General features: G+C 37.0%; 1 protein-coding gene and 1 long non-coding RNA gene across 5 annotated transcripts in view; one reads left to right on the forward strand and one right to left on the reverse strand.

Annotated features, from left to right (window-relative positions):
• adgra3 (adhesion G protein-coupled receptor A3) overlaps positions 1 to 7,898 on the forward strand; it is a 100,003-nt gene extending 92,105 nt beyond the window's left edge. For all 3 annotated transcript variants that reach the window (XM_052032111.1, XM_052032093.1, XM_052032102.1), the window contains exons 16-19: positions 580 to 703; positions 2,205 to 2,350; positions 3,592 to 3,687; positions 6,252 to 7,898. In XM_052032111.1, coding sequence (XP_051888071.1) covers positions 580 to 703; positions 2,205 to 2,350; positions 3,592 to 3,687; positions 6,252 to 7,512 — 1,627 coding nt within the window. In that variant the 3' untranslated portion in view covers positions 7,513 to 7,898. The remainder of the gene's footprint in view (positions 1 to 579; positions 704 to 2,204; positions 2,351 to 3,591; positions 3,688 to 6,251) is intronic.
• Positions 1 to 12,251, reverse strand: part of LOC127579397 (uncharacterized) — a 135,326-nt gene that overhangs the window by 6,477 nt on the left and 116,598 nt on the right. The window lies entirely within an intron of this gene.

Consider the following 12,251-nt stretch of genomic DNA (forward strand, 5'->3'; position numbering starts at 1 on the left):
GCTGATTCGTGGCATTAGTTGAGCTTGTAAGTTTGTTTTAGAACAAACTGCAAGAACCAGACATTTACAGCTACCAGTTGGGAACACAGTACTATTCAGGGAAAAGATCAGAATGTACTTAGTTAGATCTCAGGTTGTTGGATCCAATTGCAGGGCTAGTGGTCAGTGCTCTTTTTAGAATTCTTGGGCATTCAGGCATGAACAGGAACCCAGAAACTAGCTTTTATCTGTTACCTGCCATTTAATGCAGTCTGAAGATAGTTGCAAATTGGTAGTGAGTCAGGTTTGGTCAGTGGCTTTTTTTAAAAATAAGGGTGCTAATTATGAGCCATATGAAGTTGGAATCCAAAGTGAGCAAAAATGCATTCAGTACAAGATCCCAAAAGACAATTTGCACATGTCATTGAGCAGGACATTTGGCAGTTAAATATTGTAGTTGCTGAAGAAGTCAATGGCTCCACTATACTGACAGATGTGCAAGAATGCTGGTGGGGAAGGGAATGTAAGATGAAGAAATATTATTAGAGTTTACTTGAGGTTATTTGATTACTGTCCTGATAATTTGTTCTGTTGTGGCAGTGTGGTCCGGATCAGCAGAAAGAGTTGGCACATGTTGGTTAACTTCTGCTTTCACGTTTTCCTTACGTGTGCAGTGTTTGTGGTTGGCATCAATCAGACCAGGAATATTAGTGTTTGCCAGGCGGTAAGTAAATAAATTTTTATTTCTTTGTAATAGCTATGTAATGACAGGATTTTTTTTTATCAATAATGTTTTGCAATAGGACTATTTGTTCAATAACATCAGTGGGAAAATTGGGGAAATCAAACCCAACAAATTAGAATTAAATATCTCTGAAGACTGGTTGACTGGAGAGTTCAGATAAGAGACTGTAATCAAATATATTTTAGAATAATGGCAGGATATTATCACAGTTCTTTGAACATAGTGAAAATAATTTTGTTCTCATTCAACTGAGGGATGTCAGTGTTGCTAGGTAGAAAATGTTCAGAGATTTAGTAGGGAATGTCATTGTAACAGCATTCTTAAAATGGCTGAAATACGTCTTGTAGATCAAACAAGTTGTATTTCAAAAGATGACCCCATACACCTCCATTAAATGTTTTCAAAGTTCATGCAATTTTTCTGACCACTAAGATCAAGTGATAAATTGGTAATTTTGTGCTCTGGACTTGTCCTATCAGAAATAAGGGAAACTGAAAAAGGATCTCATCGGGAAAGAGGGTTTGTGATTTTAAAGAACAGTAGTACAAGAAGCAAATTGGCATGCTTGCAAATTTTAAACAATACATTGACACCAATATGTTAATGTTACTATTATGGAATCACAACATTTTAATTTTGGTAATGCCACATTTATTAACATTTGCATCCTATATTTTTGTGTAAAATATGCCAAATATATGTCCTTATTTGGGGCTTAAATAGGGTGAGACATCACCTTTTCAGAAGGTCACATCTTCAATTTATTTTGTGTCCAAAATTAGCAATTTCTACCAAAGTAGGAATCTGTCAGCAGTAATGGTGCAGCCTAATTCTGTGGATTATTGCTGTGTTTTATTTTTAAAAAAAAAACAATTTTACTGGACATCTGTACTGGCTCTAGCTATTGATTTTAATTTTGTCCTCTGCTTATGTTTGCTTTGGAATTACTCTGATTTTGACACAGTGATGGGAGCCTAATCTTAAATTGAGAGTTGGGAAAGTAAATTCCCACTTAAGCATAATTATGATGAGAATGGAGGAAAAGTGACAATTGCTAGACATGCAGTCTGCTTCTTAAATACTGCAGGTTCCTTTTAAAAAGAACTAGTTTCTTAATTTAATATGGGAAGGAATTATTTTGGGTTAGAGAACTGGGAGCCATAATTTAAATGTAAAAGCTCAATAAATAATACAGCAAAATTGTGTTGGTTAAAATATCAAAGAACAAAGAAAATGTACTTGGGGAAACTTGTCAATGTGAGGATGATAATTTTGTGGCTTTGCATCGATAAGTTAACCTGTGTATACACAATTTGTTGTCTGTGTTTCTTGTTTAAAAAATGCATTTCTAATATGTTTCATAATGGAATCCTGAGACATAAACCCATTAACATGACAAGGCATCCCACAGCTTTTTGACTGGCTTCCAGATTATGTATTTCTATATTTCCTCATATGTTAAATCTTTAAAAAAATGTAGGTTGGGATAATTCTACACTATTCTACTCTTGCCACCATCTTGTGGGTTGGTGTCACAGCACGAAATATTTTCAAACAGTTGACAAGGAAGGCAAAGAGATGTCAGGATCCCGATGAACCCCCTCCCCCACCTCGGCCAATGCTAAGGTAGGCACAGTGTTTCTTCATATTACACAATTGTTACAAAGACAAGGCTACACTATCTTGAACCAAGTGTCACAGTCTCAAGATAATGGGTCAACCAATCAAGATTGAGATGAGAAGAAATTTTTTTTCATCCAGTGAGTGGTGAAATCTTTGAGATCCTCCACCCAAGAGTATTGTGGAGACTTGGTCACTGAATATATTTAAGAGCAATGGATTTTTGGATATTAAGGTATCCAAGGTTATGTGTTCTTGCAGGAATGTGGCATTTAGTTACAAGATCATTTATGATTTTATTGAATGGTGAAACAGGCTCAAGGGACTGAATAGCCTAATTGCTACTTGTATTACTTGAGTTGGTACTTAATCATGCAGACCTTTTGAAGCTGTTCCATTATTTTAAAAGTGAGTTGATTTATTTTTTTTAAGTTGCTTTCACTGTGGAAGATATCCACAAGTTTAATTATTTGATAAAATTCGGAATGCACCTTTTGATCTTGCCTTGGCTTTAAGTTGTGAATCTTTCAAGGAGAATCATTTGATTATCAAGTTGCTGGCTTGTGTAAAAACATGCAGATACTGGTTAATTTGACACCAGTTATTTTCATACTAATCTATTTAAGAAACATAATGTAAACTTGTAGCAGAACCAAAACTTGGAAATTAATTAATCAACCCAGGAAGGAATTATGAGAAAATTTCTTAGTTTAAAAAGAATGGTTTAGAATGTGTAATTCACTACCGCAAGGAAATAGGTGAGGAAAATGGTTAAGGAGGATTTAAGACATTTATAGGGGAGGGAAAAATAAATAATGTTGTGTTGAAAGAGTTAGAAGAGGACATTGGGAAGAGGTTCAGCGCAATGTGTTGTGACAAATAGCGTGTATAGTACAGAAACAGGATATGCATATCTGCAAACACCATTCAATCAAAATATTGTACCTTGCTTCCAAAGATAAATTCAGTGTTTTGCAAAGTAACAGGCCACATACCTATTAAAACAGCAGGTTGTATTAAATTTAAATTAATACATAGCCATCATTCACCTAGAAGCTTAAGAAAATTTCACCAGGTGCCAAGCAACAAATAACAAACTGCCCTTGTATGCTGAAATTTGAATTTAATTAACCTGAAACAAATGTGGATATCACACCACTGGTTAGTTTAATCTAAATCTCACAAATAGTTATATCTGTTAGACATGCAGTTGTTTAACACTTTCCCTCATGATCCTATCTTTAAAGGTTCTATCTAATTGGTGGAGGAATTCCTATCATCGTGTGTGGCATCACAGCAGCAGCTAATATTAAAAATTATGGAAGTAAAGTGAATGCACCATAGTAAGTTGTGTTTATTTTTTATCTTCAGATTTATTGTTCTAGGTAGTTGATGTTGAGTGAATTTCCATTGAAATTGAGAAGGGTTGGGGGAAAGAAATTGACTGAAATTGTAATATTGAAAAATGTCATGTCAAAAAGGCAGCTTATTGAATATTGTTATATTAATATAATGTCTTTTTATTTGAAGAAATACTTAGAGACTAGATATTTTGGATCATTTAAACATATTAGAAAGTACAATAAAACCACAGTTGAGCATCCAAAAACGACATATTTTTATTCTAATTTCATGGAAATAGATTTGTAATGCTTTTATTATAGATCTAGAAAAAGTAAATGGCTTTTCATTTATAATGTTGAAAATCAGAATTTGTTGACTTGGTCTAGAGTATTACCATAAATCCCAGCTGGTTCCCAAGAGAAGAGAATATGTTATGCTATCCAGTTCAATGTGTATGTGACTCCATGAGATAGAATTGCATCGTTATGAATGTAGAGCATTTTGAAAACAGGGGTGGGCCCTTACCTGATCTATTGGGTGAAGGCCATGAAATTGTTTCATTTGTTTCTGGATTATTATTTAAAGTGGCTGCAAAATCAACATTGACTAGGTTATGTTCCTGGTGCAATAAATTTAACTTTGTAGGCCTTAGCAATGAAACCATTGTCTTTGTAGCTGGTTTACAATGGATCAGTGGGTATTGAGAGAATCATAAAATTATATTTAAATATTTATTAAACACAATTTTGATATGTTATTTACAAAGAAAATTGAAATAAGCAAAGGAAAAAACAAGCGATTTTTTTTGTTTTAGTTACTATTTCATTTAGAAAGCTACTAGTGACATCTGAATAGTTGTATTTTTACATTGTGTGTTTATTTTGGTGTAGAGACATTACCTAGTTTAATACTGAGAAATGGCCTCTTCTTCCCTTAGCACACACTGAGCAAGTTGACTGTTACCATTCTGTCAGTTTGAACCTATAATCAACTTCTAGCACCAGACTGGTGTATCAGCCATATTTTTTACTAATTGACATGGGATGCCACACAGCAACAGTAACTTGTAATTATTAGAGTACATTGATGCAAAAAAAACTCCCAAAGCACTATATAGCTACAGGAAGATAGAGGTTATATCAAAGGTTAGCCAAGTCAACAAAACCTGGCTCAGGATTGGAAAATAATAAAAACTCCGTGCAGATATTGAAAAGCATAACAGAATTGACATTTCATGTCAAAGACCCTTCATCAGTTCTAATCCCTGCTCTTGGGGTAAAATGAAAGAGGTGTAGAAGAGGCTGGAGACAACAGGAATGAAGAGTTTAGGAAGGCAACAGCCTAAGTGTTGGAGGTCGGGCAAGTAGGGAGGGGAGATTATGAATGGCTTTAAGGAGGGTTAAAATTTTAGTTAAAATGCTGGAGGACTGCAGGGATCAACATTAGTTGGCACAGAATTGAGTGATGGAAAACTGGGAGATCAAGGGAAGTAGAGATATCTAGCATTTTAGAATGATGGAGCATCACATCCAGAGATAATGATAGTATGTTTGAATGATTTTAGTGACATGTGCTCTGGTGAGAATGCCTCAGTAGAAGTGGGTGGGGGGTGGGAAGATACTGGCCTACACTTTTTTTTGCTGCAAGCTTCATAGAGTATGCTTTACAATTTTTTTAGAAGGGAAGGTTGCATCATCTAGTGGTAATACAAGTGAACTGCACGAGTAGTATTGACTTCCTAAGAAAGAATTTTTGAACAAGGATACTTACTCATTTGCTGTCTGTGCATTACACTGGCTTTGTAGATTTACCACATATTATAGAAATTGTGGGGAAATTAATTTTAACTTGAAATTTAAATGTTGTTATGAAAGATGCACCTGATAAATGTTGTTCTTCATTACTCACCAATCTTATCAATCAATAAGTTTGGATGAATTTCATTTTTCTAGTGTTTGGCAAACTCTTCAATGGGAAGCAAATGCCAACCATAATCTTATCATATTCATAAATAAAATAACTACTTTCCTTTGATTCCATTCTAATATAAATATTGTAAAGTCAAGTGCTTCATTATCAATGTGACTGCCTGTTCCAAAGTTCAGAAATGTCACATGGGAAATTATATATCAAAATGGGAACATTTTCCTTTAGAGGGAGCAGAGTAGAATGGTTAGGGAGTATGTTTGATGAGAAATATTAAATAATTTACGTTGAAAAGGACCAGAACCTACATTCACACATCCATTTTGGGTGTTCTATTCCATCTCTTCAGTTTTATTTGGACTTATTGAGAAAATTAGTTCCATCAAAAGTGGAACAGGATCAGTGACCTCAGTGTGCTGAAATTCATCTATGTGGTATGTAACAAACTAAAGAAAGATTTCACAACTTATTTTAAAATTGGAAATCAGGAACTTGACCTAAGCTTTGAAATTTTTTTTGTGGAATACATTATCTTGTGAATTAATCCAAATGTTTCACTGAATTAGATCATTGCATTTGTATTGAGTTGCTCAGAACTTCTGTTCTAACAATTATATTTCACCGTTTTATCTTTCAGCTGCTGGATGGCTTGGGAACCCAGCTTGGGAGCATTTTATGGACCTGTCGGATTTATCATCTTTGTAAACTGCATTTACTTTCTTAGCATATTTGTGCAGCTTAAACAACATCCTGAACGGAAATATGAACTGAAGGAAGCAGCAGAGGAACAGCAGCATTTGGCAAATACAGACCATGGAGAATCTAATGTTAACGATTCAACCTCAACATCACAAGCAAATTGTTCTGTAGTTTCATCCTCTGCACTGGAGAACGAACACACATTTCAAGCACAGTTGTTGGGTACATGTTTGTCGTTGTTTATGTACATTGCCCTGTGGGTATCTGGTGCATTGGCAGTATCCCAGTACTACCCTATGGACCTTATATTTAGCTGCCTGTTTGGGGCCACGTCTTTGAGCCTGGCTGCATTTCTCATACTTCATCATTGTATTGGCAGAGAAGATGTACGACAGTGTTGGATGACCACTTGCTGTCCAGGGAGGAGTACATATTCCATTCAAATTAATGTCCCACCTACAGATTCCAGTCAGGCTAATGGTGAAACACCAAAACTCACCAACAGCAGCACAGAGTCCTCCTGCACAAATAAGACTGCTTCCAGTAATAACAAACTATCTCAAGGATGTAAGCTAACTAATCTTCATGTTGCTGCAGTACAGAACCAGCATGTTCCTTTGGCAAGTAATTTATCAACACAGCTTGATAATAGCCTTACAGAACATTCAATGGACAATGATCTGAAAATGCATGTGACTCCTGTGGAAGTACCTTTCCGTTCTAATGGACAGGTGAACAGGCATCATAAAAACCGGACTAGGGCCCATCAAGCTCATCGGCACAGCAGGCTGACTGTGTTAAGGGAATATGCATATGATGTACCTACAAGTGTGGAAGGAAGTGTACATAATATCCAGCCAAGGAGTAGACACAGTAACCATGAAAGTCATCATGGGATTAGGAAGTCTCGCTCTGCTTTTAGAGATCGTCATCAAAGCCGCAACCAACCTGATGGTAGTGATATTTGTTACACACTGCCACAGTGCAATCAAAATACAGTAAAGAATGGAGTTAGTAGCAGTAGAGACAGCAAGCAAAAACCTATAGTGGTTGAACATGAGAACCATAAATCTTATGGCCTTAACTTGGCTAGTCAAAATGGACTGCTGAAAGGCAGTGGTCAAGATGTTCCCTTGCTAAGTGCAGACAGCACTGGAAATGTCAGAACTGGATTTTGGAGAAATGAAACTACCGTGTAGTTTGCAAAAACTCCTTAATTTTATTAAATCAAATAAAACTGTGACATGCATTCCTTTCCAGTTAAAATTATTGTAAAAGTTTACAAAATTGTTTTGCATTGTGTATTGAAACTGAAGGTACGGTCTTGCATCTAATATGTGAAGCTATAAGTTTCTTGTATCTAATTTTGTATCTTTTTAAGAGACCCAAGGTTGCCATTTTTGTGAAGTCACACAGAACAGTTTTACAGTTTCTATTTTTGTAGCATTTAGTCCTGTTTTGTTACACACTACTGGATGTTCTTATACATAAAATTGCATGAGAAATGGAGCTCAGAAGCATTGGGCAATATCTACTTCTGGGCATGTAATTTTCTAAGTAATAAAAGGTTTGCCTTGTGACATGATTAGAAGAGTCTGGAGTATTTAACAAAATCAAGTGTATTAAGCATTTTTATGCTTGCTTCCAAATTGTAACGTAGAATTTTAACAAATTTGTTCCCAATATATTGGATCGTTTTTATTTTATCTCATTGATTTTTGTGGGTGGGTGGATACATGACCTTAGTTCTGAGGGAAGGCCAGAAAATTACTAGATTAGCACTGTGCTAGTTAAACTGAGCTGGTTTGATAGCATTGGAAAGGGGAAGAATTGGTGAAATTTTTGCTTCCCACATGATTCACTGGTCACAATTCACTACTCATTCCAGAAGGTTTCCGTTGAAACACTTCTGATGGGATCAAAATTTACATTGATCATGATAGTTATGGCATTAGGCTGCCAGTGTATAAAAAGACACTAGTAACTCACTGGAGGATTGCGGACTGTGGAACAATGTTCCACCATGAATATGCATCGTGTAAAGAGATACAATGCGACTGTACAACGAGCTTTAAAACTAGTGTTCAATGCGTTTGTCTTTCTAGTTCTCTCTTAATAATTTATAGATTAGATCCATAATCCAATTGCTGATTTGGGAGTGATACCCAGAACTTTACTTTCTTAGTAAAGCTTTGGGTCCATTGCATAAACATAGTGATTTACAATTGAGATTGAATAAGTTTCAAAATTTGCATTATCACAGTCTAGAAAAAAAAGGTACAAGTTATGAATAATCTTCAAACCCCAAATTTATAATGACAAGTGCAAGAAACTTAACTGCAGGGTGGTTTACAGAGACAATCACTCAATTTTGAGTACATTATTTACTACGCTAGGGTTGCTGGACTAATCCAACTGGTGCCCTTTGAGATTTGATGTATGCCTACAGTGATTTAAGGTACCTGAGCAGCTTACTGGTGGCCCAGTACCATGGGGAACATCTATCCTTTGAAAGACAGTATCTTCATGAAAGATGTAGGAAGGGACTCCCAGCGTTTAAGTTTCCCCACTTAGAGCTTCAGTTGGTTTGGGTACATTGGCCACACCAAGGGCAGTTGGGGTCACGAGCTACAATGAGATTGTAGCTTTGATTTTGAAAGATATGTGATTTTTTTTTTAAAAAAAGCTCCTTCAAGCAGTTGGTGGCTATACCGATTAACATTGGGATAGGAACTCATCCTCCATCTCTCCCAGCCCAGGCAGCAATACCAAACCTTCTCACTTTTGTTATTGTAAATTTTCCCATTTCTTTGCATTTTCATCCATTCAGCTGTAGCCTGAAAATCACTACCATGGTTTCTCCACCTGCTCCGACACTCTCACCTCGGGTTTTCCTCATTAAATTATCCTTGGCTTTCTAGTTTCACATCCACACACTGTTTCTCAGTGACATTATCTGAAAGTAATACCAGGTTCCAGTTACAGAAGTGATCCTTAAGTATCCCTTCTCTTGATACTTCAATTATTGATAATCTGCCACCTTGCTTGCCCAATGTACATCACTGTAAGAGCAGAAATTTCCTCCAATTAAATATTGTGAAAAATAAACCCATTGTTTATTCTTGACAACAACCCAAATTTGCTAGCATTTGACTCAGTGATGCTCCCTGCCAACTGTCTGGAACTGTACAAAACTGTCTGCAACCCTGATGCCATATATTTCACCCAGCTTCTATCCATCTGTGATTTTTGCTTCAATACTTTTTTCCCCTCCAATAGCACATCCTGACGTGCTATATGCAGCACATCACATTTCTTTCTCGTGTTCTAACTGCCTCATTACGAACCATCCTCACAACAGCACTGCCCTCAACCCATCACACCCACTCCTTGTGCCCTATCCATCCCCCCCCCTCTGCAACTTAAAACTAATCTCTTTTTATCAGAACTGGGAAAGGGTCTTTGGAGTGAAACATTAACTCTTTCTCTTTCCACAGATGCTGCATGACCTGCTGAGTGTTTTCAGATACATTTTCTGTTTTTGTTTGAATTTAATCTTTGCATTGTGATTCTCTGCTTTCAGTATAACCATAAAATCTGGAGTAATTTGTTCCAGCATTCTGCCTCTCATGGGAATGACAAAGTGTTGCTGAACATAGTGATTTTTTTTTTTGTATCCAGCACAAGTCTTTTTCCTAAGGAGTGGGGATCAAAAACTGGAGGGCATAGATTTAAGGTGAGAGGGGAAAGATTTCGAAGGGACCTGAGGGGCAACTTCATGCAGAGAGTGGTGTATATATTGGAACAAGCTGCTAGGGGAAGTGTTTGATCCAGATACAATAACAACATTTAAAAGACACCTGGACAGGTACATCGATAGCAAAGGTTCAGAGGGATATGGGTCAAACATGGGCAAATGGGACTATCTTAGGTTGGGCATGTTGGTCAGCATGGACCAGTTGGGCCAAAGGGTCTATTTAGAGTCATAGAGCATGGAAATGAGCCCTTCAACTCAACTGGTCCATGCTGACCAAGATGCTCATCCAAGCCAGTCCCCTTTGCCCATCTCCTAAACCTTTCCTATCCATGTACCTGTCCAAGTATCTTTTTTAAAGGTGGTGGTTGTTGTACCTGTCTCAGCCACTTCCCCTGGCAGCACATTCCATATACGTACCACACTCTGTGTAAAGAAAAATGTTGCACCTCAAGTTTCTATTAAATCTTTGTCCCCTCAGCTTAAACCTATGTTCTTGATTCCACAACCCTGGGGAAAAAGACTGAGTGCATTCACCCTATCTACACCATCATGATTTTAAACACCTCTTCAGTCTCCTAAGCTCCAAGGAAAAAAGTCCTAACCTGTCCAACCACTCTCTATACCTTTGTCCCTCGAGTCCTGGCAACATAAACTGGAAAAAGAGTGCAAAAAGAATTTACAATTAACAACAACTTTCCAGTGGCAGGGTCACCAAAACTGAACACAATGCTCCAAGTGTGACCTCACCAAAGTCTTGTACAACTGCAACGTAACCTCGCAACTTCTATACTCAGTGACCTTACTGCTGAAGGCCAGTATGCCAAAAGCCACCTTCACCACCCTGTCTACCTGTGACTCCACTTTCAGGGAACCATGTATCTGAACTCCAAGATCCCTCTGTTTTACAACACTCCCCAGGGCCCTACTGTTTACTGTGGAAGTCCTACCTTGATTTGACTTCCAAAATGCACACTTTGCATATATCTGAATTAAACTCCTTTGCCATTCGCCTCTTACCCAGCTGATCAAGATCCCACTGTAATTCTTGATAACCTTCTTCACTGAGTCATAGAGTAATTCTGTGCAGTATTACTCTATGACACAAGAAAGAGAAAGAACTTCGTAGATTAAAAAAAAATTCTTTTGGAATAGCTGATAAAAGGTCAATTCATCCTTCATTTTAAAGGAGATAAAATGTAATATGGACAAGATAGACATTTCCTCAGTGTATTTTCAGCAACGATTCTTGGCTTTGCATTATAAGACTTTGTATCATTATTATGTGCAGCAAGTTCATCAACATCTAAAACTGAAAGCTTCTATCCATTACCTAATGTTACAGGTGCACTGATCAAGGCATTTCTGAGTCCCCAAGGCCATCAGTGGGCAGCCTTTCTCTGAGAGTTGAAGTTGATGTGATGTATATTTTGCAATGAAAATCACCTTGATTTTCATCATTCTGTCACTGGCAGCAAAGCTTTCAACTGCCTCATCTTTAGTGCTGAATTTTCATCTCTAAACCTCTCCATCAGTCTCATCTCCTTTAAGTAACTCTCTAAAGCCCATCTTAGTCCTAATAGCTGTTTAAAGAGCTTGTCATCAAATATTCTTTGTGAAGTTTCCTATAAAATGCTCAAGTACAACTTTTCTGAGAAAAGCAAAAAAAAACTAGATGCTAAAATTGAGATTAAACAGAAACTGCAGGAAATATGGATCAGATAGCATCAGTAGGGAGAGAAACAGAGTTAACAGTTCAGGTTGATGACCAAGATCGAAGTCCTGAAATATTAATCTTTCTCTCTCCACAGTTGCTGTTATAACTGTCGAGTATTTCCAACATTTTTTCTATTACTCTAACAGCTGAAAATGTATAGAATCAGAGTTGTAGAGTGTAGAAGTAGGCCCTTTGGCCCACCATATCCTTTCTAACCTTTTTGCCCAACTACACTAATCCCATTTGCCCATGAGGTCCATATCCATTCATGCTTTGCCTATTCAAGTGCCTATCTAAATGTCTCTTAAATGTCGTGATTGTATCTGATTCCACCAACTCCTCTGGCCACAAGTTCCAGATATCAACCACTCTGGGGAAAAAAACTTATCTCTCAGATCCCCTTTAGAATTCCTTCCTTAAACCTATACCATTTTTGATACCCCCACCATACCATATTTTATGTCTTG

The sequence above is a fragment of the Pristis pectinata genome, chromosome 2 (assembly GCF_009764475.1).
Source record: "Pristis pectinata isolate sPriPec2 chromosome 2, sPriPec2.1.pri, whole genome shotgun sequence".
Lineage (NCBI taxonomy): Eukaryota > Metazoa > Chordata > Chondrichthyes > Rhinopristiformes > Pristidae > Pristis > Pristis pectinata.